Source organism: Lutra lutra, chromosome 1 (assembly GCF_902655055.1).
Source record: "Lutra lutra chromosome 1, mLutLut1.2, whole genome shotgun sequence".
NCBI lineage: Eukaryota > Metazoa > Chordata > Mammalia > Carnivora > Mustelidae > Lutra > Lutra lutra.
In genome coordinates this window covers 170,382,808-170,407,310 of record NC_062278.1, presented here as the reverse complement: position 1 = coordinate 170,407,310, position 24,503 = coordinate 170,382,808, and the positions used below count along the sequence as shown (strand labels likewise).

The 24,503-nt window shown below is 47.9% G+C and overlaps 2 protein-coding genes across 3 annotated transcripts in view; one reads left to right on the top strand and one right to left on the bottom strand.

Moving 5' to 3' along the window:
• ATP2B2 (ATPase plasma membrane Ca2+ transporting 2) overlaps nucleotides 1–15,698 on the bottom strand; it is a 367,245-nt gene extending 351,547 nt beyond the window's left edge. For both annotated transcript variants that reach the window (XM_047744719.1, XM_047744729.1), the window contains exon 1: nucleotides 15,587–15,698. The gene's annotated coding sequence lies outside the window, so the exon portion shown is untranslated. The remainder of the gene's footprint in view (nucleotides 1–15,586) is intronic.
• On the top strand, nucleotides 15,609–16,019 carry LOC125104155 (vegetative cell wall protein gp1-like). The gene has a single exon (XM_047736589.1). It carries the CDS (start codon nucleotides 15,609–15,611, stop codon nucleotides 16,017–16,019), a length of 411 nt encoding a protein of 136 aa, XP_047592545.1.
• Nucleotides 16,020–24,503: the final 8,484 nt, after the last annotated feature.

Genomic DNA, 24,503 nt, shown 5'->3' with positions numbered 1-24,503 from the left:
GGTCACACAGCAGCTCACACCCAAACCTTGATACCCCAAGATCACAGTCTTCCTATGAAGACTGGGAGGGTAATGGTTTTCCTTATATATATATAAGGGGTCTGCCATCAATGATGGGGTTACAGGTGTTGGGAACTTTTCCATGCAGTGTCTCCCTTAATCTCCAACAGCGCTACTTTCTCATCTTCACGTCACAGTTGAGAAAACAGAAGTCCAGAGAAGTCAAGTGAGAAAAAGTGGAGAAGGCAAGACTTGAGCTCTGGCATTCTGACCTGAGTGTATTATATTGGTTGGCTCCACAAGGTTTTGATGAATCCTATTAAAGTCAGAAAGAGAGAGAGTGAGAATCAGTTTTCACAGTTTTTTTTTTTTTTTATTAATTCAAAATCTGCAGATTTTTACAAGACATACAAACTTGAGGAGCTTGGAGTTGGCGAGCTAACAAAAACCAAGCCAGCGTGATTTTGATTTGTGCTCCAAGAGCAGACAGAGTTAACAGGCGGATGCAGGCATTAGGATCTGCTTTGGCGGAGGGAGCCTAAAATAGCTGCTGTCCTATTCCTTGCCTCTCTCTCCAACAGTCATTCATTAATTTCTGCTTTGTGGGAGCCAAGGCTCACTGGCTATAGACAAGTCATCTGGCCTCACAGCCTTTTTCTGCAGCAGGGTAATAAATGCTTGCAAGGACCCAGCAGGAAATGGATGAGGGGACATGTTGAGGTCATGATCATAGCTTCTGGTTGCCCACGGTCCAGGGGGAATCCCCGAATCTGGAATGATTCCCTCCATGACCCCAAGAGCATCTTCATGCTACATCATCTCAGCCAGCACTTGGAAGGATGGTTTGTGGTCCTCTGATGGGGATAGCAAGGCATCACAGAGACTTATGTGCTGTGGACCCTAAGAATGCAGGTTTCTAGGGAACACTAAATGAACTGTGTGCCTGCTTCTTTACTCTGAGGATGGTGATGGGTCAAAGCCACATGGCCAGGACCAATCACAGGCTCAAACCAGGCCCTCAAGACATATTTAGTGAATGAACGAATGAGTGAGTGAATGAGTGAACTGCTTTGAGTCTTGGTGTCCTTGCTGGTTAAGCCATCCTACCACAGAAACTCTCCTGTGGGTTAAAGATGAACACGTCTTTTCTCTTACTTTAAAAGCTAAGTGTTGTACAAGTGGTTCCTTGTGATTGGAAATTCAGCACTTGCCTTTAAAAAAAAATCTCAGCTCGTATCAACTCAGCCAACAGTCCCCAAGGGTCTGTTCTGTGTTCTGTTCTAAGCCACACTCAGGGGTTGCCAAGATGAAGACACACAGCGGGCTGCAGGAGCTCTACATCGGAGAGGGAGGTGCCTTTCCCGTGGATCCCAGGACACACGGTAGATTCCCTACGGGACCAAGTGGGGAGCAGAGAGACAAGAGAACACATACTAGCCCCCTGTGGCACTCCGCAGGTTCCAGGGAATTTCTCTCTGTCCCACAAGAGATTCGTCTGCTCCCAGCCATCTATCACTGGGTGCCCAAACATTGACATGTAGGGCAGAGGCCTGAGATCAGACAGAAATTGTTATGAACATCCATTTTTCTCCAAACGGGACCGATAAGAGGATTAAATGAGGCAGGCAGGAGTTCCTGACATGCTGCCTCACGAACCACAAAACAGTGAAATCACTACACGACCAATACCAGTGTGAACAGGTAAGACCTAAGCCTTGATGATTGTGGCTTCTCAGGGTTGGGGTGGGAAATGCACTGGTGATGACAAAGTTGAAAGAAAAAAATGTGGTATCCTCAAGGATATTCAGTCAACATTCCGCAGCTCTCTTAGGGAGTAAAGCCATCACTGGGCCTTTGAGTAATCTGTGCTACCGACAAATGGGTACAATTCACTCTTTCCTTCCAGATATCTAAGTGCCTCCCAAGGGCCAGGTCTGCTCTAGGGTGGGGGGCACTGCAAGGAACAAAATAGCCACAACTCCCTGCCCTCAGGGGCCCGATATTCTAGGGAGCTGGGCTGGCTTAAAAGTCAGCAAAGTGTACAGTGAAGCTTGGTCCTTCGTTTATTTGATCGTGGTTCTTCATTCTCTTTTTGCATAAACACCTGATTCTGCTTCTTGCTCTTTTCCCCAGGTGATATGCTCTGGGGACAGAACCTTATTAGTACACAGAGATATGGGTCTACCTCATTTGTTTCTGTTGCAATGGAATTCCTCGGTGTAGCTACTCTGTGCTTTATTTAACCAGGCCCATTTTGGGACGATCGCTAGAACGTGAACCCCACATGAGCAAGGACTTGGACTCTTTTGTTCATGGTTCTGTCCCTAGAGCCTGGCATAGTGCTTGGCACACAGTAGGCACTCAATGAATGATTATTAGGTGAAAGAATACATTTGGGTTGCTACCAGGTTGTTTCCAATGCTTTGGTATCAAACAGTGTCAGTGAGCAACTGCACAAGTTTCCTGGGGCAGGAGACCATGTCTCTATGACAGACACGAGCAATAGTGTTCATTTGCGAGGCCAGGGAGTCTAGGTATTTATTTTTAACTTTTTTTTGAAATGATTATAGATTCACAGGAGGTTGCAAGGAAATGTGCAAGGAAGTCCCAGGGTCCCTTCCCCCAGCCTCCCCCAAAGTCAGCGTCCTGCATAAATCAAGTACAATATCAAAACCAAGAAATGGGCATTGGTACCCTCCACAGAGCTTATTCAGATCACACCGGTTACATACGCCCTTGTCCACACACCCCCATGTGTAGCTCTATGTCATTTTATGACATGTATCCCTATGTAAACACCACCACCACCAAGATACTCACTGTCCCATCACAAAACCCCCTTCTTCCCCTCTTTACGGCTACGAGCCCCTCTCCTCATCCCCAACCCCTGACAACCACTAACCCGTGCTCCATCTCTATGTCATTTCACTAATGGACTCATGCACTATGTATGCTTGGGGGACTGGCCTTTTCCACTCCTTCAGGTTCATTCGTCTGGCTGAATGTATTGACAGTTCATTCCTTTTCACTGCTGAGTCGTATTCCATGAGCTGGTCATACCACTGTGTATGTAACTCTCACGTGCATTTTTAATTCTAACAGATACTGCAGAATTATGCCCTTGATGGTCCAGGGCATGGAAACTCTGCTCAGCACTGACTATGGCATCTATTTCCCCCTTTTCCTTGCTAATACTTCAGAACGTCAAATGTTTTCCTGCATCTCATGAGTGAAAATTGACCTCTCTTTGTTTGGGGGGCATCCATTTTTCTGATTCCACAGATAGGACTCTTGTGAAAAACTCTTTGCACAGCAAGGGGGTCCTGGGGGCCAGGTAGACTTTGGGAGGAGGGTTACTCACTGTGACAGCCCTAGAGGCCAACACTGGTGCTGATGGTGGTGTAAACTGAAGGCATTGCGGGCCCCAGTTAAAAGTCTGCCTAAGTGAAAACCCTTTCCAGGATGCCTTTGCCATCAAGAAGTGCCATCATATTTCCTCACTCCTTGAATTCGGGGCAACCTTGTGACTTGCCTCAGCCAACAGAATGTGCTGGAAGTGACACTACACCAATCCCGGACTAAGATCTCAAGAATCCTGGTGTGCTTCTGCTCTCTGACATTGCCATATGAACGAACCCAGGAGAGCTCCTGGAGGACAAGACACTGTGTGGAGGAGGGATGAGCTATCCCTAGGCCAGCCCAGAGTCTGCCGACCACCATACACGGGAAAGAGCCCACCAGGATCAACAAAGTCCCCTATATAACCAACGGCAGACCACAGATATGGGAGGAAACCCAGCCAAGACCAGAAGAACTATCCAGATGTCCTGTGGATTTTCCGGCAAGAGTATGAATTCACTGCTCTAAGGCACCAAGTTTTGGGCAGTTTGTTAGGTAGTAACAGCTAACTGATACAGCAGTGCAAGAAAAATGTCTCCAGCCAGACAAAGCTGCCCGGGCTCGGTGACAACTGTGCAAGATGGATTTGAAGGAGTCTCTGGCAAATGAAGTCTCAGATATCTCTGTTCCAATATACAGAAGTCCCAGACAAGTTCCCCCGCTCAATCCACGGCCCTCAGCCACCCACTCTGAGTAAGCAACTTTAACAACTTCTGTCAAAGACAGCTCCCATCTTAATGTGGCAGTGGGTGAGAAACCCAAAGTGGCGAAGATGCCCCCTCCCCAGCCTCTCCCTCGGAAACAGGGGGTTTGCAGTTAAAAATACCCCTTCCCCTCCTCTCAAACATGGAAACTGTCCAGGGTCAGCCTCCCACACACTTCCACTCGATTTCTGACTCTGGTTATAAAACCTTGTGCCTAAAAATAGATTTCAAGGGGATTTCATAGACATGTTCTCAGGCATAATTGCAGCGTTCCTGCAAACTTCGGAGCAATTCAATTTTAGTCTTTGAACACACACTCTTCAAAGCCCAGCCCCCAGGTATTAAGCATCAGGAAGAGCCATGATTGATTCCTCTCCCTCTGATTCTCCCACAAGGAGGGCAGGTGTCAGCTGCAGCTCTTCCCAATGCACTCCTGCCTCATTTGGTTTTAGTCATTCATCCATGTGCCCACCTCCAAATTGCCCAACCCAGGGTTTGCACACCTGCCTAGTTCTTGCTGTCTGCCTAGCCTCTGGCTCCTCCTTGCTCTTCCTTCTATCCTCTGCCCTTCCCTTCCTTTGCTTCCCCAGCAGAGTCAGTCCCAGACGCCCCCTCACTCCTTTCTGATCCCATTTGTCATCGCAGCCTCCCCCTTCTACTTCACACATGTGCAGAATTTAGAATGAGGGAGGATGCTAGAAATCAACTGGCCCAACCTTCTTAGTTTACAGATGAACCCTAGAGAGCCAGGATGATGGGAGGGTTGAAGTCAAGGTCAAATGTGGAGGCAGTGACCAAGGCAGAAGTAGAACCCAGGGCCCCTACACTGAGGGAGTCACCTCTAGCTCTGGTTAGATACCCACCAAGTTCTAAACAACAGCAACAACAATACTGATAATGAAAAATACACGTATTAAATTCTTATTGTATGCCAGGCACTGGGCATACATTTAATTATCAACATTTTATAGATGGACAAACTGAGGTATAGAGAAGTGAGGTGTCCTGCCCAAGGTCATAGTTATTAACTGGCAGATCAAGGATCTGAAGTCAGGTTTAATGCCAAAGGCTACGGCTCCTCAAGACTGCCCTGAATCCTGTTATAAACACCTCTTCTATTGGGATGTTCACCTGCATTTTCACTGTACCACGCATTTTCTAGGCCCTCCTGTCAGTTTTTAGGCTCCCGATCCTGTTCACTCCACTGCCTGCTGGTCCTCAGTGGGCCAGCTTTGGCCATCATGGCTCCTTTGCAGAAGGGAGCCAGTTTTTCACAATGGGTTTGCTTTCTTAGACCAACTCCACTACTTCCTGGCTCTACCGTTGGGCAAGCAACCTCACTCACCCTCTGAGCCTTAGCTTCCCTGCCTACAAAATGCAGGAGAGAATGGACCACCTCATGGAGGCACGGGAAAGATAAGACAAAATAAATCCAAGTAGGATGACCTGCACATAGTAGGTCCTCAAGAATGAGTCCCCTTCAGGCCTAGTCAATGCCTTCCCTGCCTCAAATCCATCATACTCCCATCTATTCTCTGAGTACACAAGTGTTTTTCTCCACTACCCACTTCTACCTTTCATAGTATCTGGTTCCTAATGGGCCTCATCCTACTTCTCTGGGCACGTATGGAGGCATTTATCTCCCATGGCACGTCCAGTCTGTGCCAGAGTCCAGGCCCTAATTCCACATCTTTTTTTAGGTTCAAGTGTCTTCTCCACAACTGCACTACAATATCTTTGAGGGCAAAGCTGTTGTCCAAAATACCAAACCCAGAGCACTGGCATTCATTCATTCCACCAATATCTTCCTCAATATCTACCAGGTTCCAAGCCCTGTGCTAGCTTGCAAAGGGCACCGGAAGGGATAAACCCCAATCCCCTGTCCTCTCACAGCTTCTAGCCTAGTGGGGAGCCAGGAGAGTGAGGGCACAGTTGGGCAGACTCTGAGGGCTGCCTCCCAAGGGGGCCATTCCCTCCTCTGCCTGGCAGAGCTCTGACTATGCCCTCAATTGACAGCTTCAGAGCTAAGTCCTGGCCCTTTTAAGCTTTTGGTCCCATGCTCTTGGCTATGACTGGTTTAGGCTTGGCTATGTGACCCAATTCTAGCCAAAGAGACATAAGAGGAAGTCAGCAGGGGACTTCCTGGGAAATAATTCCTATCTGATAAAAGAAGTGCAGAGATGCCTCCTGTCTTTTGTCTCCCAGGCTCTGTGACACCAGCAGGGAATGCTCCCGACAAGGGAGCTCCTCCTGGCTGATGACTGCGGCAGGGGAGAAAGACAGACTGTGTGGCCTACTGTGGTGTGGATGAGCCCTGGAATTACCCACCTGTAGAGCTTTAGATTAGGCGAGATAAGAAAGGGTCTTACTGTTTGCGAGTGGAGTCACAGAATCCAAGTCATTGAAACCAAAAGCCAACTCCCTGGTTCAGCAGTTAACACACAATAGTTCATGCTCTGGGGTGGGATGGGTGGGTCACCCTGAGGAAAAGTTTCACAAAGAAGTCACATTTGACCAGTCTTCCTTTTCAAGAGGGAGAAAGAGTTTGCCAGGTCGGAGGAGTTGGCATCTGCCAAGTCTGAAAGGATGTGTGCAAAGGAAAGGTCTGGAGCCCACACACTATAAATGAAGACAACAGCTCCTTTTGCCACATCCTCTCCAGGCCTCACTTTGCTCCTCTGTAAAATGGGAAAGAGACCTTCCTCACAAGGTGGTGGGGAGGCTTGAGTGGGACTGTGCTCATCAAAGTGCTTGTAATTGCCTGGCCCTACGGAACTCAAGGCTGTCATCCACATTCAGCCTTTGCCTGAAGGATGTTGTATCTAAAGCTGGCCCCTCCCTCCAAGTTTCTAGCAGTGCTGTAATCCCCCTTTCATCTCTCCCTTCAACCTTTTGTAGGCTGCCCTTAAGTTAGAAATGATTTCTCTATCTGACTGTACCACAGTTCTCTTCTCTTCTTTCATTCTGGACAGTTTCACCTAATTCAGTGACTCCATTCAGGCATTCATCCTTAGGAGATGCCCGGCTGCATGCCCAGGGGTCCAAACACCAGAACGTTTATCATGGTGTTGCCTATAATAGCAAAATTCTGGACACAACCCTAGTGCCAATCAGGAAGGGATCTAGTAAATAAATTATGACAGGGCCACTTATAAAAGATGAAGCAGAGATAAATTTATTGATATTTAAGATGTCCATATTCTATTATTGAGTGAGATAGGTATCAAAAAAAAAAAAACCCACTGTTTACATATGAACCATAGCAAAGGCATTTGGCAAAATATTAGCAGAGATTAGCTCTTTTTAATGGAGTTTTACTTATATTTTACTTTCTTTTTTTAAGATTTTATTGATTTATTTGACAGAGAGAGAGAGAGAGAGCAAGTGAACATAAGCAGGGGGAGAGGCAGAGGGAGAGGGAGAAGGGAGCCCAATGTGGGGTCGATCTCAGGACCCTAGGATTATGACCTGAGCTGAAAGCAGACACTTAACAGAATGAGCCACCAGGCACCCCATGTTTTACTTTCTTTATGCTTTTCAATATCACTTGCATTTTCTATGATCATTATGTAACATCTATAATCTATCAGTAAAAGCTGTTTTTATTTTGAAAGAAAAAAAAATAGAGAATTGAAGCTAAGATCTACCTTCTTTGGGCAATCTCACCTAAAGTCATGTGTGATAGGACTGGAGTATTTATGTTAGTTCTGCTAACCGGGAACCTGTTCCATGGCACCTCTGCTTGGACATTGGCCGGTGTGGTAAGCTCACTATTATGCCAGGCCAAGCTCTAATAACTAGACACTTCTCTTTCTTTTTTTTTTCTTTTTTAAAGATTTTATGTATTTGACAGAGATAGATCACAAGTAGGCAGAGAGGCAGGAAGAGAGAGAGATGGAGAAGCAGGCTCCGATCCCAGGACCCTGAGATCATGACCTGAGCCGAAGGCAGAGGCTTAACCCACTGAGCCACCCTGGTGCCCAAGAGACTTCTCTTTCTTTGAAAAAGAATCTCACTCTTAGTCCTAATGCTGCCTTCTGTGCCTCAAAGAACAAGCCTGATGCTTCCCTTTTCCCCCATGACTTGTCACACTCCACCCCAGCCATTTATCAAGTGACATGATTTCCTGGGGGATGCCCCTTTTCTAGGCAGAGCATGAATAAAGACCTAGAGATAGGCAAGCATCTGTGCAAGCATGCTGTGAACTTGTCCAGATGAGCATGGGGGCACAGGTGGGGTCAGATAAGGCCAGGGTGAAATTGGAAAGGTCCATATATGCCATGTTAAGGAGACTAGCCTTCACCTCCTAGGGCATGGTTCTCACACGTTTTTGTATTCATAACACCTTCATATACTAAGAATTTGGCATCACACTTGAAGGAATTAAAGGACTCAAAAATACCTCCAAATAAATAGTGATTATTTCAACTCGTTCCCTACCTGTATAAGTCAGGATGGGCCAGGTTATGTTGCAGTAACAAATAAGCCCAAAAATGCCAGTGCTAAAAGCATGGTCTTCTCACTGATGCTATATGCACATTATGGGTTGGTTTGGGGCTCTATATCATTCTCATTCAGAAATCGGATTAAGGGAGGCCACATATCCATGCTGCTTCGATTGCCAAGGGAGGAACAGGGGAAAGTGGCCAACAGTGTGCTGGTTATTAGAGCTTCCACCAAGAAATGACACGTCACTTTTTCTCAAAATTCATTGGCCAAAGAATTCCAAAATTCTATGACACAAAATTCTATGGACAGCCATAACTGATATCAAAACAGGCAAGGAAATTTACTATGTGCCTAGAGAGTACAGAGCTGGAAATATTTATCACTAATGACTAATGAAATTGCTACATTAAAAAGACGAGGGAGAAGAGAAAGAGGGGGAAGATGAAGAAGGCAAGGGAGGGGGGAATTTTATGATCCAGGCTTTTTGCTAACCATTCTACAAATCTCAACTCTTAAACCAATTCGATGCACTACTTTTATTTTCTCTCTTTCACTGCTGAGGGAACTGAGGCACAGAGAAGTTGAGCGACCTGCTCAAAGTCACACAGGTGGAAAGAGGTTCATCCAGAATTTGTTCCTAGGTACTCTTAACCACCATTACATTACTGAACAAATAGTCAACTGTGAATCAGTGCCAATAAAAACATTCAGTTATTTCAGAATTCAGCTGGTTGCCCTTTGCACAGATTTGCTGAGAAATTTCCAGGCCTCATGTTCTTATCTACTCCTGATGGCAATGTTTGGGAGATTCATTCAATGTGGTATCTCTATCCAATGTCAGTTTATTGCACATTGTGTTCTTATATCCCACCTACATGTTGGACCCTCTTTACACCCCTGCATCTCACGACCCACCCCCCAACCCTGCACTATGTTATGACTACTGGACGTTCACCTCAACAATTCATTTCTTCAAACAGCATCAGAAGCATATTTTTCAAGTTTCTTACACAATGACAGCCCACCTGTGAGTTTTAGTCGACTGTAATCACTGCTGGGCAAGATGCCCTCATCTCAGGCTTTTGTTGTTGCTGTCAGGGGGTGGTGACTATTTGGGTTGTATAAGAAATCCATTCATCCAACACACATTTATTAACCATCCACTATGTGGTCAGAAAGTACAGTGACAGTTGGGCAACAGACGCTGGGGTAGAGGCCTTTGAGCACTGCCTCCCTCCCCCTTACACCCTCCCCTACCAGGGCATAACACATCACTGCTCTCCAACATCCTGGCCCCATGAAACCAGGAAAGATCCATTAAGAACATCTCCACACCAACAGGCTTCCTGCTACCCAGCAGACGTCATGCAGTGAGGGCAGCTGGGAACTAGAAACACGGGGGCTGGGTTTGTGATGTGGCTTCATCAATGAGTAACCACCTTATGGGGAAAGGAAGCTGATATTTATCAAGCCATATTATAGGTTTGCTGTGAAGATGGAAATATAGAGAGATAGGTGAAAAGTGCTCTCTAAATGATATGATGAGGGGCGCCTGGGTGGCTCAGTGCGTTAAGCCGCTGCCTTTGGCTCGGGTCATGATCTCAGGGTCCTGGGATCGAGTCCCACATCGGGCTCTCTGCTCAGCAGGAAGCCTGCTTCCCCCCGCCTCTCTCTCTGCCTTCCTCTCCGTCTACTTGTGATCTCTCTCTGTCAAATAAATAAATAAATAATCTTTAAAAAAAAAATTTAAATGATATGATGATGACGATGGCAGTGATCACTGCCAACAAGAAAGTACCTACTGTGTGCCAGGCACTGTTCCAGGAACTTGACTGGTCTTAATTCTTGTCATTCTTCACAAAAGTCCCAATAAGGTAGGTGCTCTTAGTATCCTGTTCTGCATATGAGGAAACAGAGGTTGTTGAAGCCACTCATCCAGGATCACACAGATGTGATCAGAAAGTGATAGCACCAGGACTCTAAGCTCAGCAGGTTGGCTCAAATGTTAGATACTCTTGTGTACACTTGGACTATTTTCTCTCTAAATGTGGACTGGACAGCTGTTGCTTTCCTCTTTTTGATTCCTCAGTACTAGTCTGAACTTTGGGGGAAGGGGGAGTGTGTTCTCACCCAAAATCATAAATATTCACTCTATCCTAGGTTCATTGTCATTGTGCATTGAATTGCGTCCTCCCAAGAGACATGGTGGAGTCCTAACCCCTGGTACCTATGAATGAGACCTTATTTAGAAATAGGGTCTTTGTAGATGTAATCAACTTTAGATGGGGTCATACTCAATGAGGATGGGGCCTATTCCTAGTCAAGTATCCTTATGAGGGGAGAAAGATTTGGAAATAGAGACAGAGGAAAGACGGCTGTGTAAAGAAAGAGGCAGAAATTGGAGTGATATAGCTACAAGCTGAAGAACAGCAATGATTATCTGATTCCATCAGAAGCTGGGAAGAGGCAAGGAAGGATTCTTCTCCACAGGTTTTATTGGCCCTGACAATACCTTGATTTTAGACTACCAGCCTCCAGATCTGAGAGACTAAAAATCTGTTTGTTTTAAGCATACTAGTTTGTGGTAGTTTGTTTTGGCGATTCTAGGAAACTGATACAATCATGTGTTGAGCATCTCCTGTGTTCCAGACATACTGGGAATAGGACATTAAAAGAGACAGGAACTCAGACTTCAACACATTCATAGTCTGGTGGGTCTGGCTTATATAGAACTCTGCGCTAGAGAAAAAAAAAAAGACAAAACAAAAACAATAACTAAGTAGTGGTTTGAATAGCAGGAGACATGAATTCTAGGTCTAGTACAGCTGCCTTAAAATGCTGTGTGACCTTGAAAAAGTTGCTTTCCTTCTCTGGACTTATCTTTTCACTTTTTCTATAAATCAAGGAGTTGGCCCAGTTACTCTTCAAGGGGTATCCCTGCTTTAAAGTTCTATGACCTGCTGGGGTGAGGACAACCAGGAAGGGGCAGGGAAAGCATGGGCAGCCTCCCATACTCCTCGCACCACCCTCTTTATGGAGCTCCAGCACTCCGGAGCCCCAGAGCCAACCCTAAATCTGTTTACCCCGGCTTGCCTGTTCCTTCCCATGGAAACCACAGTAAAGTCTCCTGTCCATTTTTTTCTTCCTGACTCCCTCTGCCTGCTCACGGAACCTGGTGCTTCCCTTGTGGTGTGGTGAGGCCCTTCCTCTTGGGAGCTCTAACAAGCTATCTTTTCAATGGCCATTGCTTCCAATCTATTGGCCTCACCACACCTACATCATAATAAACCTATATTTAAAAATAAGGACAATATCATCTATCTCATAGGAGTGTCAAGAAATTTAAAGATTAAATATGGGAAAACGGTCTCTCTCACACAGCATCAGGCAAATGGCAGGAGGCTTTCAAAATGTTATTTTCTTTTCCCTCTCCCTATCCATATTCTTTCCCCTATGCCTTCCTACTCCCTTATCTCTCTCCCTCCCAGGATTGGCTACATAGTTTGTGGGACTCAGGGCAAAATAAAAATGTGGGGTCTTTTGTTCCAAAAGTATTAAAAATTTTAATATGGTGACCACAGAGCATTAAATCCAGTGTGGGGGCCCTTTTCAACACAGGACTCTGTGACTGCCTAAGTCAGGTGCCCATGAAGATGGCCCCGTGTCTTCCGCCTTTCCAACCTTTCATCCAGTTCCCTTTTGCTTCTCAAATCTCTCTAGCCTGATTTTCCAATCCCAAAGCCCCAATATTGACCCCCAACGTTTTTTGTTCTCTACTAACAGATCAAATTTTTTAGATACCATAAAGTTTTAATGATTCTATTTCATTGTGAAGGGGAGAAAGGAGGCCAGTATAAATTAATGAAAGTCTGAGAAATAAGACATTACTAAAGAAATGCTGTTTTATTGCCCTCCAATTTATATAGTGACAGAGGTGACATGGAGAGGAAGGAAGAGTGGAAGAAGTTGAAGCTTTTTGGATTTGATGTGACAAATAGAAAAGAATTCACTTATAACCTGTGATAAGCATATTCCCATTTTGCAAGTGATGCTACTAAAAACTGTCTCTTTTAAGTAGGTTAATATTTCTCTTGCTGACAATTATTTTGCTTGCAGAGAACTTTTTGATGCTACAGATGCTGGTAAATTTCTTCTGCAGTGACCCTATATAACAAAATGATTTCCCTGACCTTGCAGGCAATCTATAGCATAGATCGGGTTATAGACAGTTCTTATCAAAGGGAAATCCAGTCCAGCAAATTCTCTCTGCTCCCTTCCTCTAGGATGGTCACATCTTCAGAGCAACCTTCAAAGAGGCAGAGCTCGTCCCGGGCCACACTACAACACTCCTTGACTTAATCTTCACTGGCTGCTGTCACGTTTCAGACCTAACTACTGTCCTATCATAACTGGATCCAGACCTATTTGGGGTGGCATCCCCAACAGTGCACACACCCATCTCCAAGCGTTACCAATCTGAGCCTGTACTGCCCTCCCCCCAACCTGCACAGTCTGCCAAAATCCTAACTCATGTTTTAAGGTTCAGCTCAAAGGTCCTCTCCTCTGGGAAGCTGCCTCTGACATTTCCAGGCAGAATCTGTGTGTCCGTCTGCCCCCATGGCACGTTTATTAGAGCATTTGTGCTCCTGACTCACAGTCATCTATACACCTTTTTCAGGCGGGACAGGGGGTGCCTTTGGGTCCTGCGTCTGGCCCATCTCTGAGGAGGCCAGGCAGCCCAGCAGCCAAGCAACAGAGGAGGTCCCCGCTCCAATGCCAACCAGCAGCAGGCAGATGGGAACACCAGCTTCACAGCAGTGTGAAGTTTCAATCAGAGGATAACCCAAAAGTGCTTAGCACAGAGCCTACAAAAAGCAAGCTCAAAAAATATTAACAGTTCTCCCTGAACACTGATATATAAATATGAGGTCACAGAATGGCCACACATCCCAGTTTGGCTGTTAAGTCCTGATTTATGCCTGTGGTCCTGGAGTTATTATTAATAATGCCCTCTCCCTTTCTCAAAAGTGTTTCAGGTTGGATGACAATTTATACAGCCACCTTTGACAGTTAGGACCAGGTCTACTTTAGTTACCAGTGTGTCCCTGCCACATAAGCAGTGTTTAGTACTTGTGAAGTACTTAATAAAAATGTATCAAATGAATCTGTCTCCCATGCCTAGCAAGTGCCTGGCACCTGGTAGGAGCTTTATAACTGCTAGACATGGCTGATTTCTCTGCATTTCTAAGCATCTTTTGACCCAGAGAACACATGAAGCAAGGCTCAGTGAGTGAGTGCATGAATGAATGAATGAATGAATGAACGAACACACCCCCTCCCTTCTCCTCTATTGCCAGTAGGACATCTGGGGGAAGGAATTATATCTTACAGATGTAGGAAGAAGACTGGGTCAGATGGAGGAGGTGAGGATGATGGTCTTCCCGCGAGACAGTGGTGAGGGGGTGTCTCTTCCTGGCGTTGCATCAGGTCCCTGTTTCCATTTCCCAGCTAAAAACTAGGGATTGATACCCCCATACATGCAGCAGGAAACCACAACCAGTGCGTCCAGTGGGCTCTTGAGGGTGCCGAGATACTTGCCTCTACCAAACATTGCAAATAAATTACAGGTGCTCAGGGTTCCAGCAGGTACTGCCTTCCTGCAGCTGACATGGCCACAGGGGAGAAGCCACCTAAATCTAGGTGCCAGAAGTAGAAGGAAGAGTACGGGAATTACTTCTGCCTTTCTAGGCTCGGAAAGGAAATTTCACACGTTGGTAGCCAAAAATATTTGGATACAGACCATGCACCAGACATGATGATAAGAACTTCAAGAACATTAACTCAGCCATCAGAACAGCCCTATGAAGTAGTTACTCCCATTTTACACATGGGAAGTGAGTCAGGGTGGGGAAATGACTTGCCAGAGGTCACACAGCCAGTAAGAGAGTGTCCAGAGCTCAAATCGCCTGGAAGGCAGGGGTAGAAACTGAACAGGAGTCCTCTCCATCGCCCCCAACCCAATATAAGAAAGCCCAGTTCTTGTTCGTCCTGGTCTGGCTGTGTGACCTTGGGCCTGGCTCAAACTCTCTGAGCCTCACTTCCCTTTTCCAAGGCTAATGTTCTAGAAGGTTAGGATATACTCCATTTCCAGAATATCTGCTCTTCCTGAGACCACAGGCTCCAGGGTGATCAGAGCCTGGGTGAGTCCAGGCATCCAAGAACATACTGATCCACCATGGAGGCTGGGGTGGGGGGATACCTCCTCCACCCATTTTCGGAAGGAGCCCCTGCAGCTGGGCTAAAAAATTAAGAGGCATATCTGAGAACCCAACTGAGTGTGGGGCTTCAGAGCTCTTGTATCACCAGCTGGGGTACTGCCGGTCGGATGGCAGCTTCTGTTTGGAGAAGGGCTGCAGGAAGGGTGAGGGAAACCAGAAAAATGCGAGAAGAGAGCTGCAGAGAGCATCTGGTGGAGGGTCCTCCTGCACTTTGGCTCTTAGAAGCTAGGACAGAAACCGCCTTTGGCGGGGGTAGAAGCCCCCAGCCCAGGGTCAACGTCCATAGCTCTGGTCATTTTCCAGCCTTCAGGAATCTGGGCCTGGAGAAAGGGGGGGGGGGGGCTATACCGGGGGACGCCAGGCGGAGAAGTAAGAGCCAGCTGAGAAGGAGGAAATGGGGGGAGATTGCAGCGCTCTAGACGCCCCCAGCTTCAGGGCGGTTCTGAGCCCGGAAAGTTTGCGCGCGGCAGGCGCGCGGTGCGCCCCCTCCCAGCGCCCGCAGGCGCCGGGTCCGCAGGCGCCCACCCCGGCCCGCCCCGCCCGCCGCTCGGTGCCCGCTCAAGGTCACTGCTGACAAGGCGCCTGCCTCCGCGAAGCTAGGGGACCCAGAACGCGCTCCGGCTTAAGCTCAGACTCTGGCCCGCCGGGGGTTCCTGGGGTCGAGCGCGTTTGGAAAGGAAGCAGGCTGGAAGGGAGATAGAGACCGAAGGAGAGGGGAGGAGGCCCAGAGCCCGGGCCCGGCCGCCCCTGCCTCACCTGCGCCGGCTCCGGGAGCAAGATGCTGCCGCTGCCGCTGCCGCTGCCGCCGCCTCTGGTGCGCGCCCGGCCCGGCCCGGCCCCGCTGCGGCTTCTCTGCCGCGGCTGCCCCGCGCCTGCCTCGCCCGCCCCGCGCCTGCCTCGCCCCGCGGCCCCGCCACCGCCCGCCTGCCTCCCTCCCTCCGCCGCCGCCTCTGCCACCGCTGCACTGCGCTCTGCCCGCCTCCCTCCCTTCTTCCCTCCCTCCCCTCCCCGCTCCTCCTCCCCCGCGCGCTCCCCCTCGGCCCTCCCCAAACTCCGCACGGAAAGCGCCCCGCGGGACCCAGAGCGCGCCGTCCCGCCGGCGCCCTCCTGCACGCGCACGTGCGGGTCGGCCTCGGAAGGGGGAGGGGTCTGCAACCTCTCCGTGGGTGCTGTCTCCAGGTACCTCTAGTGCCAGCAGCCCCTTATTCTGCCCCATCCCCACCGTTAGCTTGCCCATTGGAGGGACCCCTCCCATCCTTCTCTCCCCAGGGGTCAGGATGTCCCAAGCCTCCCCTGCACAACTGAAACCTGTGGTTGGGGTCACACAATTTTGGGTGAATTGAGGTGTGGAGCCGGCATCTGGATAGACCTAGCTTTAGGGGAGAGGGCTGGCTGGACCAATCCTAGGGAGTTTAGGTGGAGGGCACTCACACCCTGAGAAAGGACTTGGGTAGGGCAAGGGCACCTGTTGGTCCCAAGCCTCTGGCCTCCAAGGCCTAAGGCCTGGAGGAGACCAGGAAGAGGCCCTGCCTGAGAAGAAAGGCGAAAACCCCAGACACACACTGAAAGCACCTCCTCAAAGCAGGCTTCCCCTCCTTGGCTCAGGCCCCAGGTCGCTGAAAAGCCTAGCTCTACCAGGAAGCTTGGCCACCTGACTCCAGCGCCTTGGTCTGCTCCATGCCATCAATTAATCATGCCCACTTGCTTACTTATTTATTGGCTTTATAAAAAGCCAATGCACTGTTCACAGGAAGATAGAAGATGGGCTCCCATGGGGGTGGGGGGCAGGGAGGGCCTGACCAGGAGGACTCCCCCTCCCCAGGCCTCTGCTTGGTGAATAAGAAGGTAGGGTTGGTGAGACCCTGGGCTCTGGATTCTGCAGCACCTGCTTTCAGGGAATGCCTGGGATATTGTCACCATTCACGGAGCCAAAATTCACCATGGGCTGTGCTCTGCAACCCTAGGATGGGGCAAAGGATATTCAGGCTTGGCGGTTTAGGAAGAGAGAAGGCCTTGGAGGCCAGTGACCAGAAAGAAATCTGACAGGTGTGAGAGGAGGTACTCCAGGCTCTTGGCTCAGAGCACTCCATTCTCACTGCTCTCACTTGGCTTGGCAGGCAGCATCTGTATCTCCTGCCACAGCCCTGCCCTATTTCTAGAGTGCCCAGAGGGTATCTCCCCATGGATACCCCCTCACCCAACCATATCTCCTCCCACGTTCCCAGTCCCAGTTGATGACACTGTCATGCCTCCAGATGGTCAACTTTACAGGTCCCCTCACCAAAACCTCACTGATGGGTCCTCTGCAGTCTCCCTGGAATCTGCTCACTGACCTCTGTTGAAGGGCCCTCCTTCAAGCCCCCAGCACCTCTCTTCTGGATTCTCACAGCTGGCATCCTACCTCCATCCTGCTGCTGCACTAATCTTCATGGAACCAGATGTAGATCATGTCTGCTCCTTCTCTAAAACCTTTCATGGCTCCCCAATGTCCTCAGAAGTTCCATAGCCTCAGGCTGCCATTTAAGGCCTTTCATGCTCTGTCCCCATGTACCCTTTCCACTACTTTACCACCTTAGTTCACAGTGTCCCTCCCTGACACACGCTTAACTCTATACCATGTCTATGTCTCTTTTCTGTTCCTTCCATGAAAATGCCTTTTGTCTCTCTCTGTCAGCCTCTGCCCAGTCATGGTGTCAAAGCTTGGCATTAGTTATGATCTCTTTTATGAAACTTTCAGAAACCAGCAGGTAAGTTGAAAAGTCAAAAGGAGGGGCGCCTGGGTGGCTCAGTGGGTTAAAGCCTCTGCCTTCGGCTCGGGTCGTGATCTCAGAGTCCTGGGATCGAGCCCCGCATCGGGCTCTCTGCTCAAGCGGGGAGCCTGCTTCCTCCTCTCTCTGCCTGCCTCTCTGCCTACTTGTGATCTCTGTCAAACAAATAAATAAAAATCTTTAAAAAAAAAAAAGAAAAGTCAAAAGGAAAGGGTGTGAAAAGTCACAAAACGTGAGGCAACTCAGTCCAAAAGTGAGTGACACCACAAAAGTCCAAGTGACAAAACTCACCAGCTGTGTGACCTTGGGCATGCCCTCAACCTCTCTGAGCCTGTTGGTTCATCTGCTAAAAGCAATGAATTCCATAGCCTCCTCCAGTATAAGCACTCAACAAATGGTAGCTACAGTTATTCTTGAGCACTTATTGTGTGCTAAGCCTCCAGGATTTACAAGGGTGATTTGGTAGGGATTGGAAGTATGGCAAGGATTGTAAATGCAAATGCCTATAAGGACCAGGTAATACTGAGTGAGTGAAGTACACTGGTTCTGACAGTAGGGCTCTCCCTCCTGGAATTCACCCATAAGGAAAAGCAACAGTGTATATGAAATGGCAAAGAGCTAACAATGGCTCTGTTGGGGGAGGGGGGCAATAAGGAGTGGTGGGGACTGTGGCATCTGCCTATGTACATGGACATAGCCACTACTCAGCTCCATTTGACTCTGACCAAGCAAAGATATGAGCCCAGACTGCCAGTTTTCTATTTTTTCAAGAGAAGCTGGACATTTGGATTCTTAGGTGAAAAATCGTGATTTTTTTTTTTTTTAAAGATTTTATTTATTTATTTGACAGAGAGAGATCACAAGCAGGCAGAGAGGCAGGCAGAGAGAGAGGAGGAAGCAGGCTCCCTGCCGAGCAGAGAGCCCGATGCGGGGCTCGATCCCAGGACCCTGAGATCATGACCCGAGCCGAAGGCAGCGGCTTAACCCACTGAGCCACCCAGGCGCCCCCAAAAATCGTGATCTTTAAATGTCAGCAACTAATTTAAAAAAAAATTTAAAGCTCTGAAAGGACTGAACACAGTATAGTTGTGATAGGTTTTTGGCCAGAGGGCTAGCAGTTTATGACCTCTGGGTTAACAGGAAATAAATCAATGTTATCTATTTACACACAGACACACACTCCCTGCTCTCCGCTCTCTGGCAGAATGTGGTCATGTCCGCCTCAGAGGTACAAAGGGCCACAGGAGTGGAGTGGAGGGAGCACCTCACTGTGGTGAACGTGATGGGGGGGGTCAAGTGAAGCACCCGGGATTAGAAGCAGAAGGGAGGGCCTGGGTCTGCCCCTACAGCACGGAGGAGCTCACATAGACTGTCTATCATCCCTGAGCCTCAGTCTCCTCGGGAGAGGACAGGGTGGGGAACTACTCAGATGTGGTAAAGGTTATGTGAGGTGATGAGCATGTGAGAAGTGAGGACACGGGAGGTTCCACTGACAACACAGAGGAGCATCTGCTAGTAAGAGAGTTTCAACAATCTGGACACCCAGGAGAAGTCCCACTCCACTAAAAATAGGGCCCTGACAGACTCTAAGAACTTCAAGACTTCTTGAGAGATGAAACTGGCAGCAAAGAGAGAAATGGCTGCTTCCCTCTGCCGGACGCGAGTAAGAAGAGCTGGGTAGGTGACTGGCACCTGGCAAGCCAGTGAGCATGTCATCTCTGAGTCCCAAATAAGAACAGAAAGAAGTACGGGGACTCTTTGGTCTCTTAGGGAGACAGGGGCCAGAAATGGCCAAGAGCAAAGCTGGGAATGGCCGTGTGATCCCAGGGCCACGTGAAAGTCCCACAAAAGGGTTTGATGGGATGGGATTAAAGCTGACTTTATTTTCCAATTCTCCACAGGGTCTGTGTCTTACTATTTTATTCACAAAGTTATTAAATGCATAATGATAATCCTACTAAGCAAAAAGAAGACAACTAAGTAAATCGATGAGGGAGACATTCAGTAGATGGAAGCCACCTTTACAATAACATTCTTGGAGCTAGATTTTTACCTCATGTACCTGGAGAACTTGTTACTGGAATCTGTAAAGAGATTCCTGGGGCTGACTCAGGTGTCCAGAGTCAGAATCTCCAAGGAGAGGAGGCTGGAAATATGTATTTAACGTCCCACCCCATTTTGTGATCCAGAAATTTGGGCTGATACTGAACTAAGGAAACATTTACTGAGCAGAAGAAAGAAAGAACTCACAGCAGGTCTCTCCCATTAAAGGACTCCAAATGTAGCCAGGAAAACCCAACTCCTTAAATACAAGACAGGACGACACACTTGGGGCACAAAGTGCCCCCAGTAAAGATCTAACAGGGATTTCCTCTGGGGGATGTGGGGCAGAGAGGAAGACATTCTACCCTATATACTTCAGGCTCTGAGAATCTTTTACAATAGTAATGCTCCCATATCTTACTTGAGCTGTTTTAAAACTTAAATAAAAAGGGAAAACCACCAAGTGCCAAGGCAGCCTGGGGGAGGGACAATGAATTCTCCAGGAAGTGAATGAGCAAGAATTCAGAGGTGGGATTTGAGCTGGTGTCTGAAACAAGAGTTAAAAAACAAACAAACAAACAAAAAAAAAACAAAAAAAACAATGGCAGAAACAATAACCAAACTCTAGTAAGTATGGGTTCCTATTGTTAGCATTTTGGGTACACCATTTTCACATTTCCCACGGTTCTATAATGCAGGTGTTTGTTCAAAGATGCTCTTGAAGCTCCACCCTTCCCTCCCCCGGGCAGGTACACCCAGGCCCTCTCTCTCTGTGGGTGTCATCTTCCCACACCTGCACCCTTCTATGGAGGACACCATCCTAGGCAGATGGGAACCACTAGGTGGCAACAACCCATATGGTGCAATTCACTCTTCAGGGCTCCCCCAGCTCCAATCAGGCTGAGGGTGGACTTCTCCTGAGCTCCTTCACCTCCTTCTCCTGCCTCCCTCTTTCCCCTACAGGTTTCCCTGAGAACATTCCCTTAATAAATTCCACATACACCAATGCCCATCTCAGACTCTGCTTCTGAGGAAGCAGACCCCAGATCATTTTCTGATCCCCATTTTCCTGTGGAAGAGGGGAAGGCACAGATCAGTTAAGACACTGACCTGCAGAGAGGATAAGCCAGGCAGTCTGACCCTTCTCCATGCCCAGAAGTAATTCTCTAAGAGGATGAGGGAGCAGGAGCAAGGACAACAGAGGCAGGAAGGAAGATGACCATGCAGCCCTAGAAGGTATTGGGTCCCATCCTGAGGAGTCATCGTTACATGGATTTGGTATGTGTGCACCTACAGGCCCAGCCCCTTGCATGGTGTGCAGGATTCAAAGATGAATGTGTACAAATTCTTTTTCTCAAGAGGGGCTGGCAGGATGGGAAGGGGGTTGGGAAAGGGGACAGGCCCATACAAGCTCAGGTTTGCACCAAACCGAAATGCTCTGGAAAGCAAATCTGGGCAATTTTAGCTGGGTTCTGTAATAAGAGAAGGTAGGTGCAGAACCCCTCTTGGAGACAAAAGGGGGAATGGCAGAAATAAGGGAAATGTGTTGAACTCCGCTTCTCAATAAAAGTGAATGACCCTTGAGCTGAACATTAGACCAGCCTGGCAAGGAGAGACAAGATGGATTCCTCTGTGGGACTGTGTTTATCAAGATGAAATTGAACACAGATCAAGAGCCTTGTCTAACGCTGTGGATCTGCAGATGTGGCCCCTCAGATTCAGATGAGGGATCCCATCTCACTCGGAAGTCATGGCTTTGAAGGGGTACCCTGGGGGATTAAAAGGTACTATGGGTTTAATACATGCCAGAAGAGGCTGCCAGGAAAACTGATGCAGTTGGAAGCGAGAAGACCTCTCTCCCCCAGAACTGCAGAGAACACTAGGAGGGAGAGGAGAGTTTTCAGGCTCAAGCAGAGGGAGTTCTGTGGGAGCTAGGAGGGTAGAATAGGGCCACCCAGGGATCAGACTCCAGCCGCTAAGCAGATGAACTTCCCCCTAGAGCTGTGCTGAGCCCCTTTGCTGGGTGGGAAAGTGCACCAAGCATTCCTTGGGGCCTCCTCCAGCCTGGATGAAGGACAGGATCTAAACTAGACCTCAGAGGGTGTTAGGCCCACAAGAAGTGAGAAGAACGTGTGGGGGAGGAGAGCTGCTGAGCCTGGGGGAAGGAGGAGGAAAGGCTTTTCTCCCAGAAATATGTGGTCTTTAAATGTCGTCTTTGGAGAAAATACAGCAACCTTTTGATGGTGAGACTCTGAATGGCATCCCCAAGAGGTGTTGCTAGCGCCCCACTCTATTCCCTTAGCAACCATGTGTGGCTCTGTGCCTGGGATCTTCTGTCTGACTCGGGGAGCTTCAGCCCACATGTGGGGCGAACCAGGCCTACCAGACATGAACAGCCCCTGTGAGCACCCCTCCACAAGGAACTGGTAGGGGTGTGGGTGGGAGTTTGCCAATCCCCTCACTGCTCAGGCTGGATAAGTTGGAGCCTGTGAGTCTACACCAGCTCCCAGATGACCCAATGCAAGTCAGCTCCAATGGCCACAGGGGTGAGCTGCTCGATGACATACCTTTGTTGGACTCCTTCCCTTCCCTTTTCTGCTTCACTCCTATCTCTCCTACTGTCTTTTCCTGGAAGCACCTTCCACATCAACTACTTGGGCTTGAATCCTGGTTTCAGGGTCTGTTTTGGGGGAACCCAAACTTGGAAAGCTTCACAGTTAAATTTATGTGCTACACAGTCAGAGGGTTCAGGTTCAAGGCATGGTTGTGTGGCCTTTATCTGGATAAGGTACTTAATTTCCTTCAAGCCTCCATCTCTTCATGTTTAAAATGAGGTAGGGGTAGTAACTCTACCCACCCCATACGTTTATTAAGATCATTCAGTCATTCCACAAACACTCATTGGGCACCTACAATGCACCAGGCACTGAACTAGGCTCTATGGACACAGAAGTGGAAAGACTAAATTTCTGAGCTAGTGAAATTTACATTAATGAGGAATCAGGGTACTAAGTAAACATATAACATCAGGCAGTGATTAAAAAGTCAAGGGGAAAAAGCTAGATAGATGACAATTGAGAATATTTTAAGTGTTAGTGAATTAAACAATACAATTCACATAAGTATTGAGTATATCGCATGGCACTCAATAAAGGTTTGCTAATAAGGGGCGCCTGGGTGGCTCAGTGGGTTGGGCCGCTGCCTTCGGCTCAGGTCGTGATCTCGGGGTCCTGGGATCGAGCCCCACATCGGGCTCTCTGCTCCGCAGGGAGCCTGCTTCCTCCTCTCTCTCTCTGCCTGCCTCTCTGCCTGCTTGTGATCTCTCTCTGTCAAATAAATGAATAAAAAAATCTTTAAAAAAAAAAAAAAAAAAAAAAAAGGTTGCTAATAAAATCTTCACCATCTGGGGTGCCTGGGTGGCTCAGTGGGTTAAAGCCTCTGCCTTCGGCTCAAGGTCATGATCCCAGGGTCCTGGGATCAAGCCCCCGCATCGGGCTCCCTGCTCAGCAGGGAGCCTGCTTCCCTCTCTCTCTCTGCCTGCCTCTCTGCCTACTTGTGATATCTCTGTCTGTCAAATAAATAAATAAAATCTTAAAAAAAAATATCTTCACCATCATGCTCACCATCATGTCTGTTCTCCCTACTCACTCCCCCTGTTTGCTCACTGATTCTCTTGAGAAATATTTATTGGTCCCTTCTCAATGCCAGACCCTCTACTAGGTTATGGGAATGTTTCAATGGACAAAACAAATATTATCTTGACTTTCACAGACTCATAGTTTAGTAGAGGAGAATAATAATCCAAAAAACACAAATTGTTGTATATTTATATCCTGAAGTAAGTACTCATAAGGGAAAATCAAACACACACAACACCATGAAAGAAGAGACATGAGAAGGTCTGTATGGTCACAAAGACTCCTCTGATGAAGGACTGCTTGGTCTGAAGACTAAAACACAGTAACAATATGTATAGGGGTGAGAAATACTCAGGAAAGTATGAAACACAAGTGCAAAGGGCCTGGGGTGAGGAAGGAGGACAAAACAATCTCTATCTTTATCTTAAAAACAATAGGGAACAGGGTACCCGGGTGGCTCAGTGGGTTAAAGCCTCTGCCTTTGGCTCAGGTCGTAATCCCAGGTCCTGGGATTGAGCCCTACACCAGGCTCTCTACTCAGCAGGGAGCCTGCTTCCTCCTCTCCCTCTGCCTGCCTCTCTGCCTACTTGTGATCTCTGTCTGTCAAATAAATAAATAAAATCTTTAAAACATACAAAAACAAAAACAAAAAACAACAGGGAACAATAATTCAAGATGTTGCCAGTTGGGGAAACTGGGTTTTGAAAGGTACACAGGACCTCTCTGCTATTTCTTAAAATCACATGCAAATTGACATTATTTCAAAATAAAAAGTTTAAGTAATTAGAAAAGCAATAGGTATATTTAAGGAATGATTTAGTACACTTACAGAGTTATTAAACAAAATGCTTGATGAGAATGGAGTTTTGATAAGATCCCACTGGCTTCCCTGTGCCCTGCAGGGGGAAGCAGTGCAGGGGCACTGAAGTAATCCAGAGGAAAGAGGATGCTGGTTGGGGTCCTACCTGCAGCAGTGGAGGCAGGGGGAGGGTAGGGAATCAAGAGATGTCTGGGAGGTTTATTGTGACTGGACGTGGAGCTAGTTGGGTTGGGAGTGAGGTAGAGAGAGAGGACAGTGAGGTTGGTGGAAAGTCAGAGAATCGGGCTCCAGGTCCCAATTCTCAGCCCTGACTCTGGCTTCCCCGGGACCTATGGTGTTGTCACTTCCTGTGTTGTCACAGGTACAATGTGGGGATGAGGGAGTCCAGACAGGTTCAAAGTCCA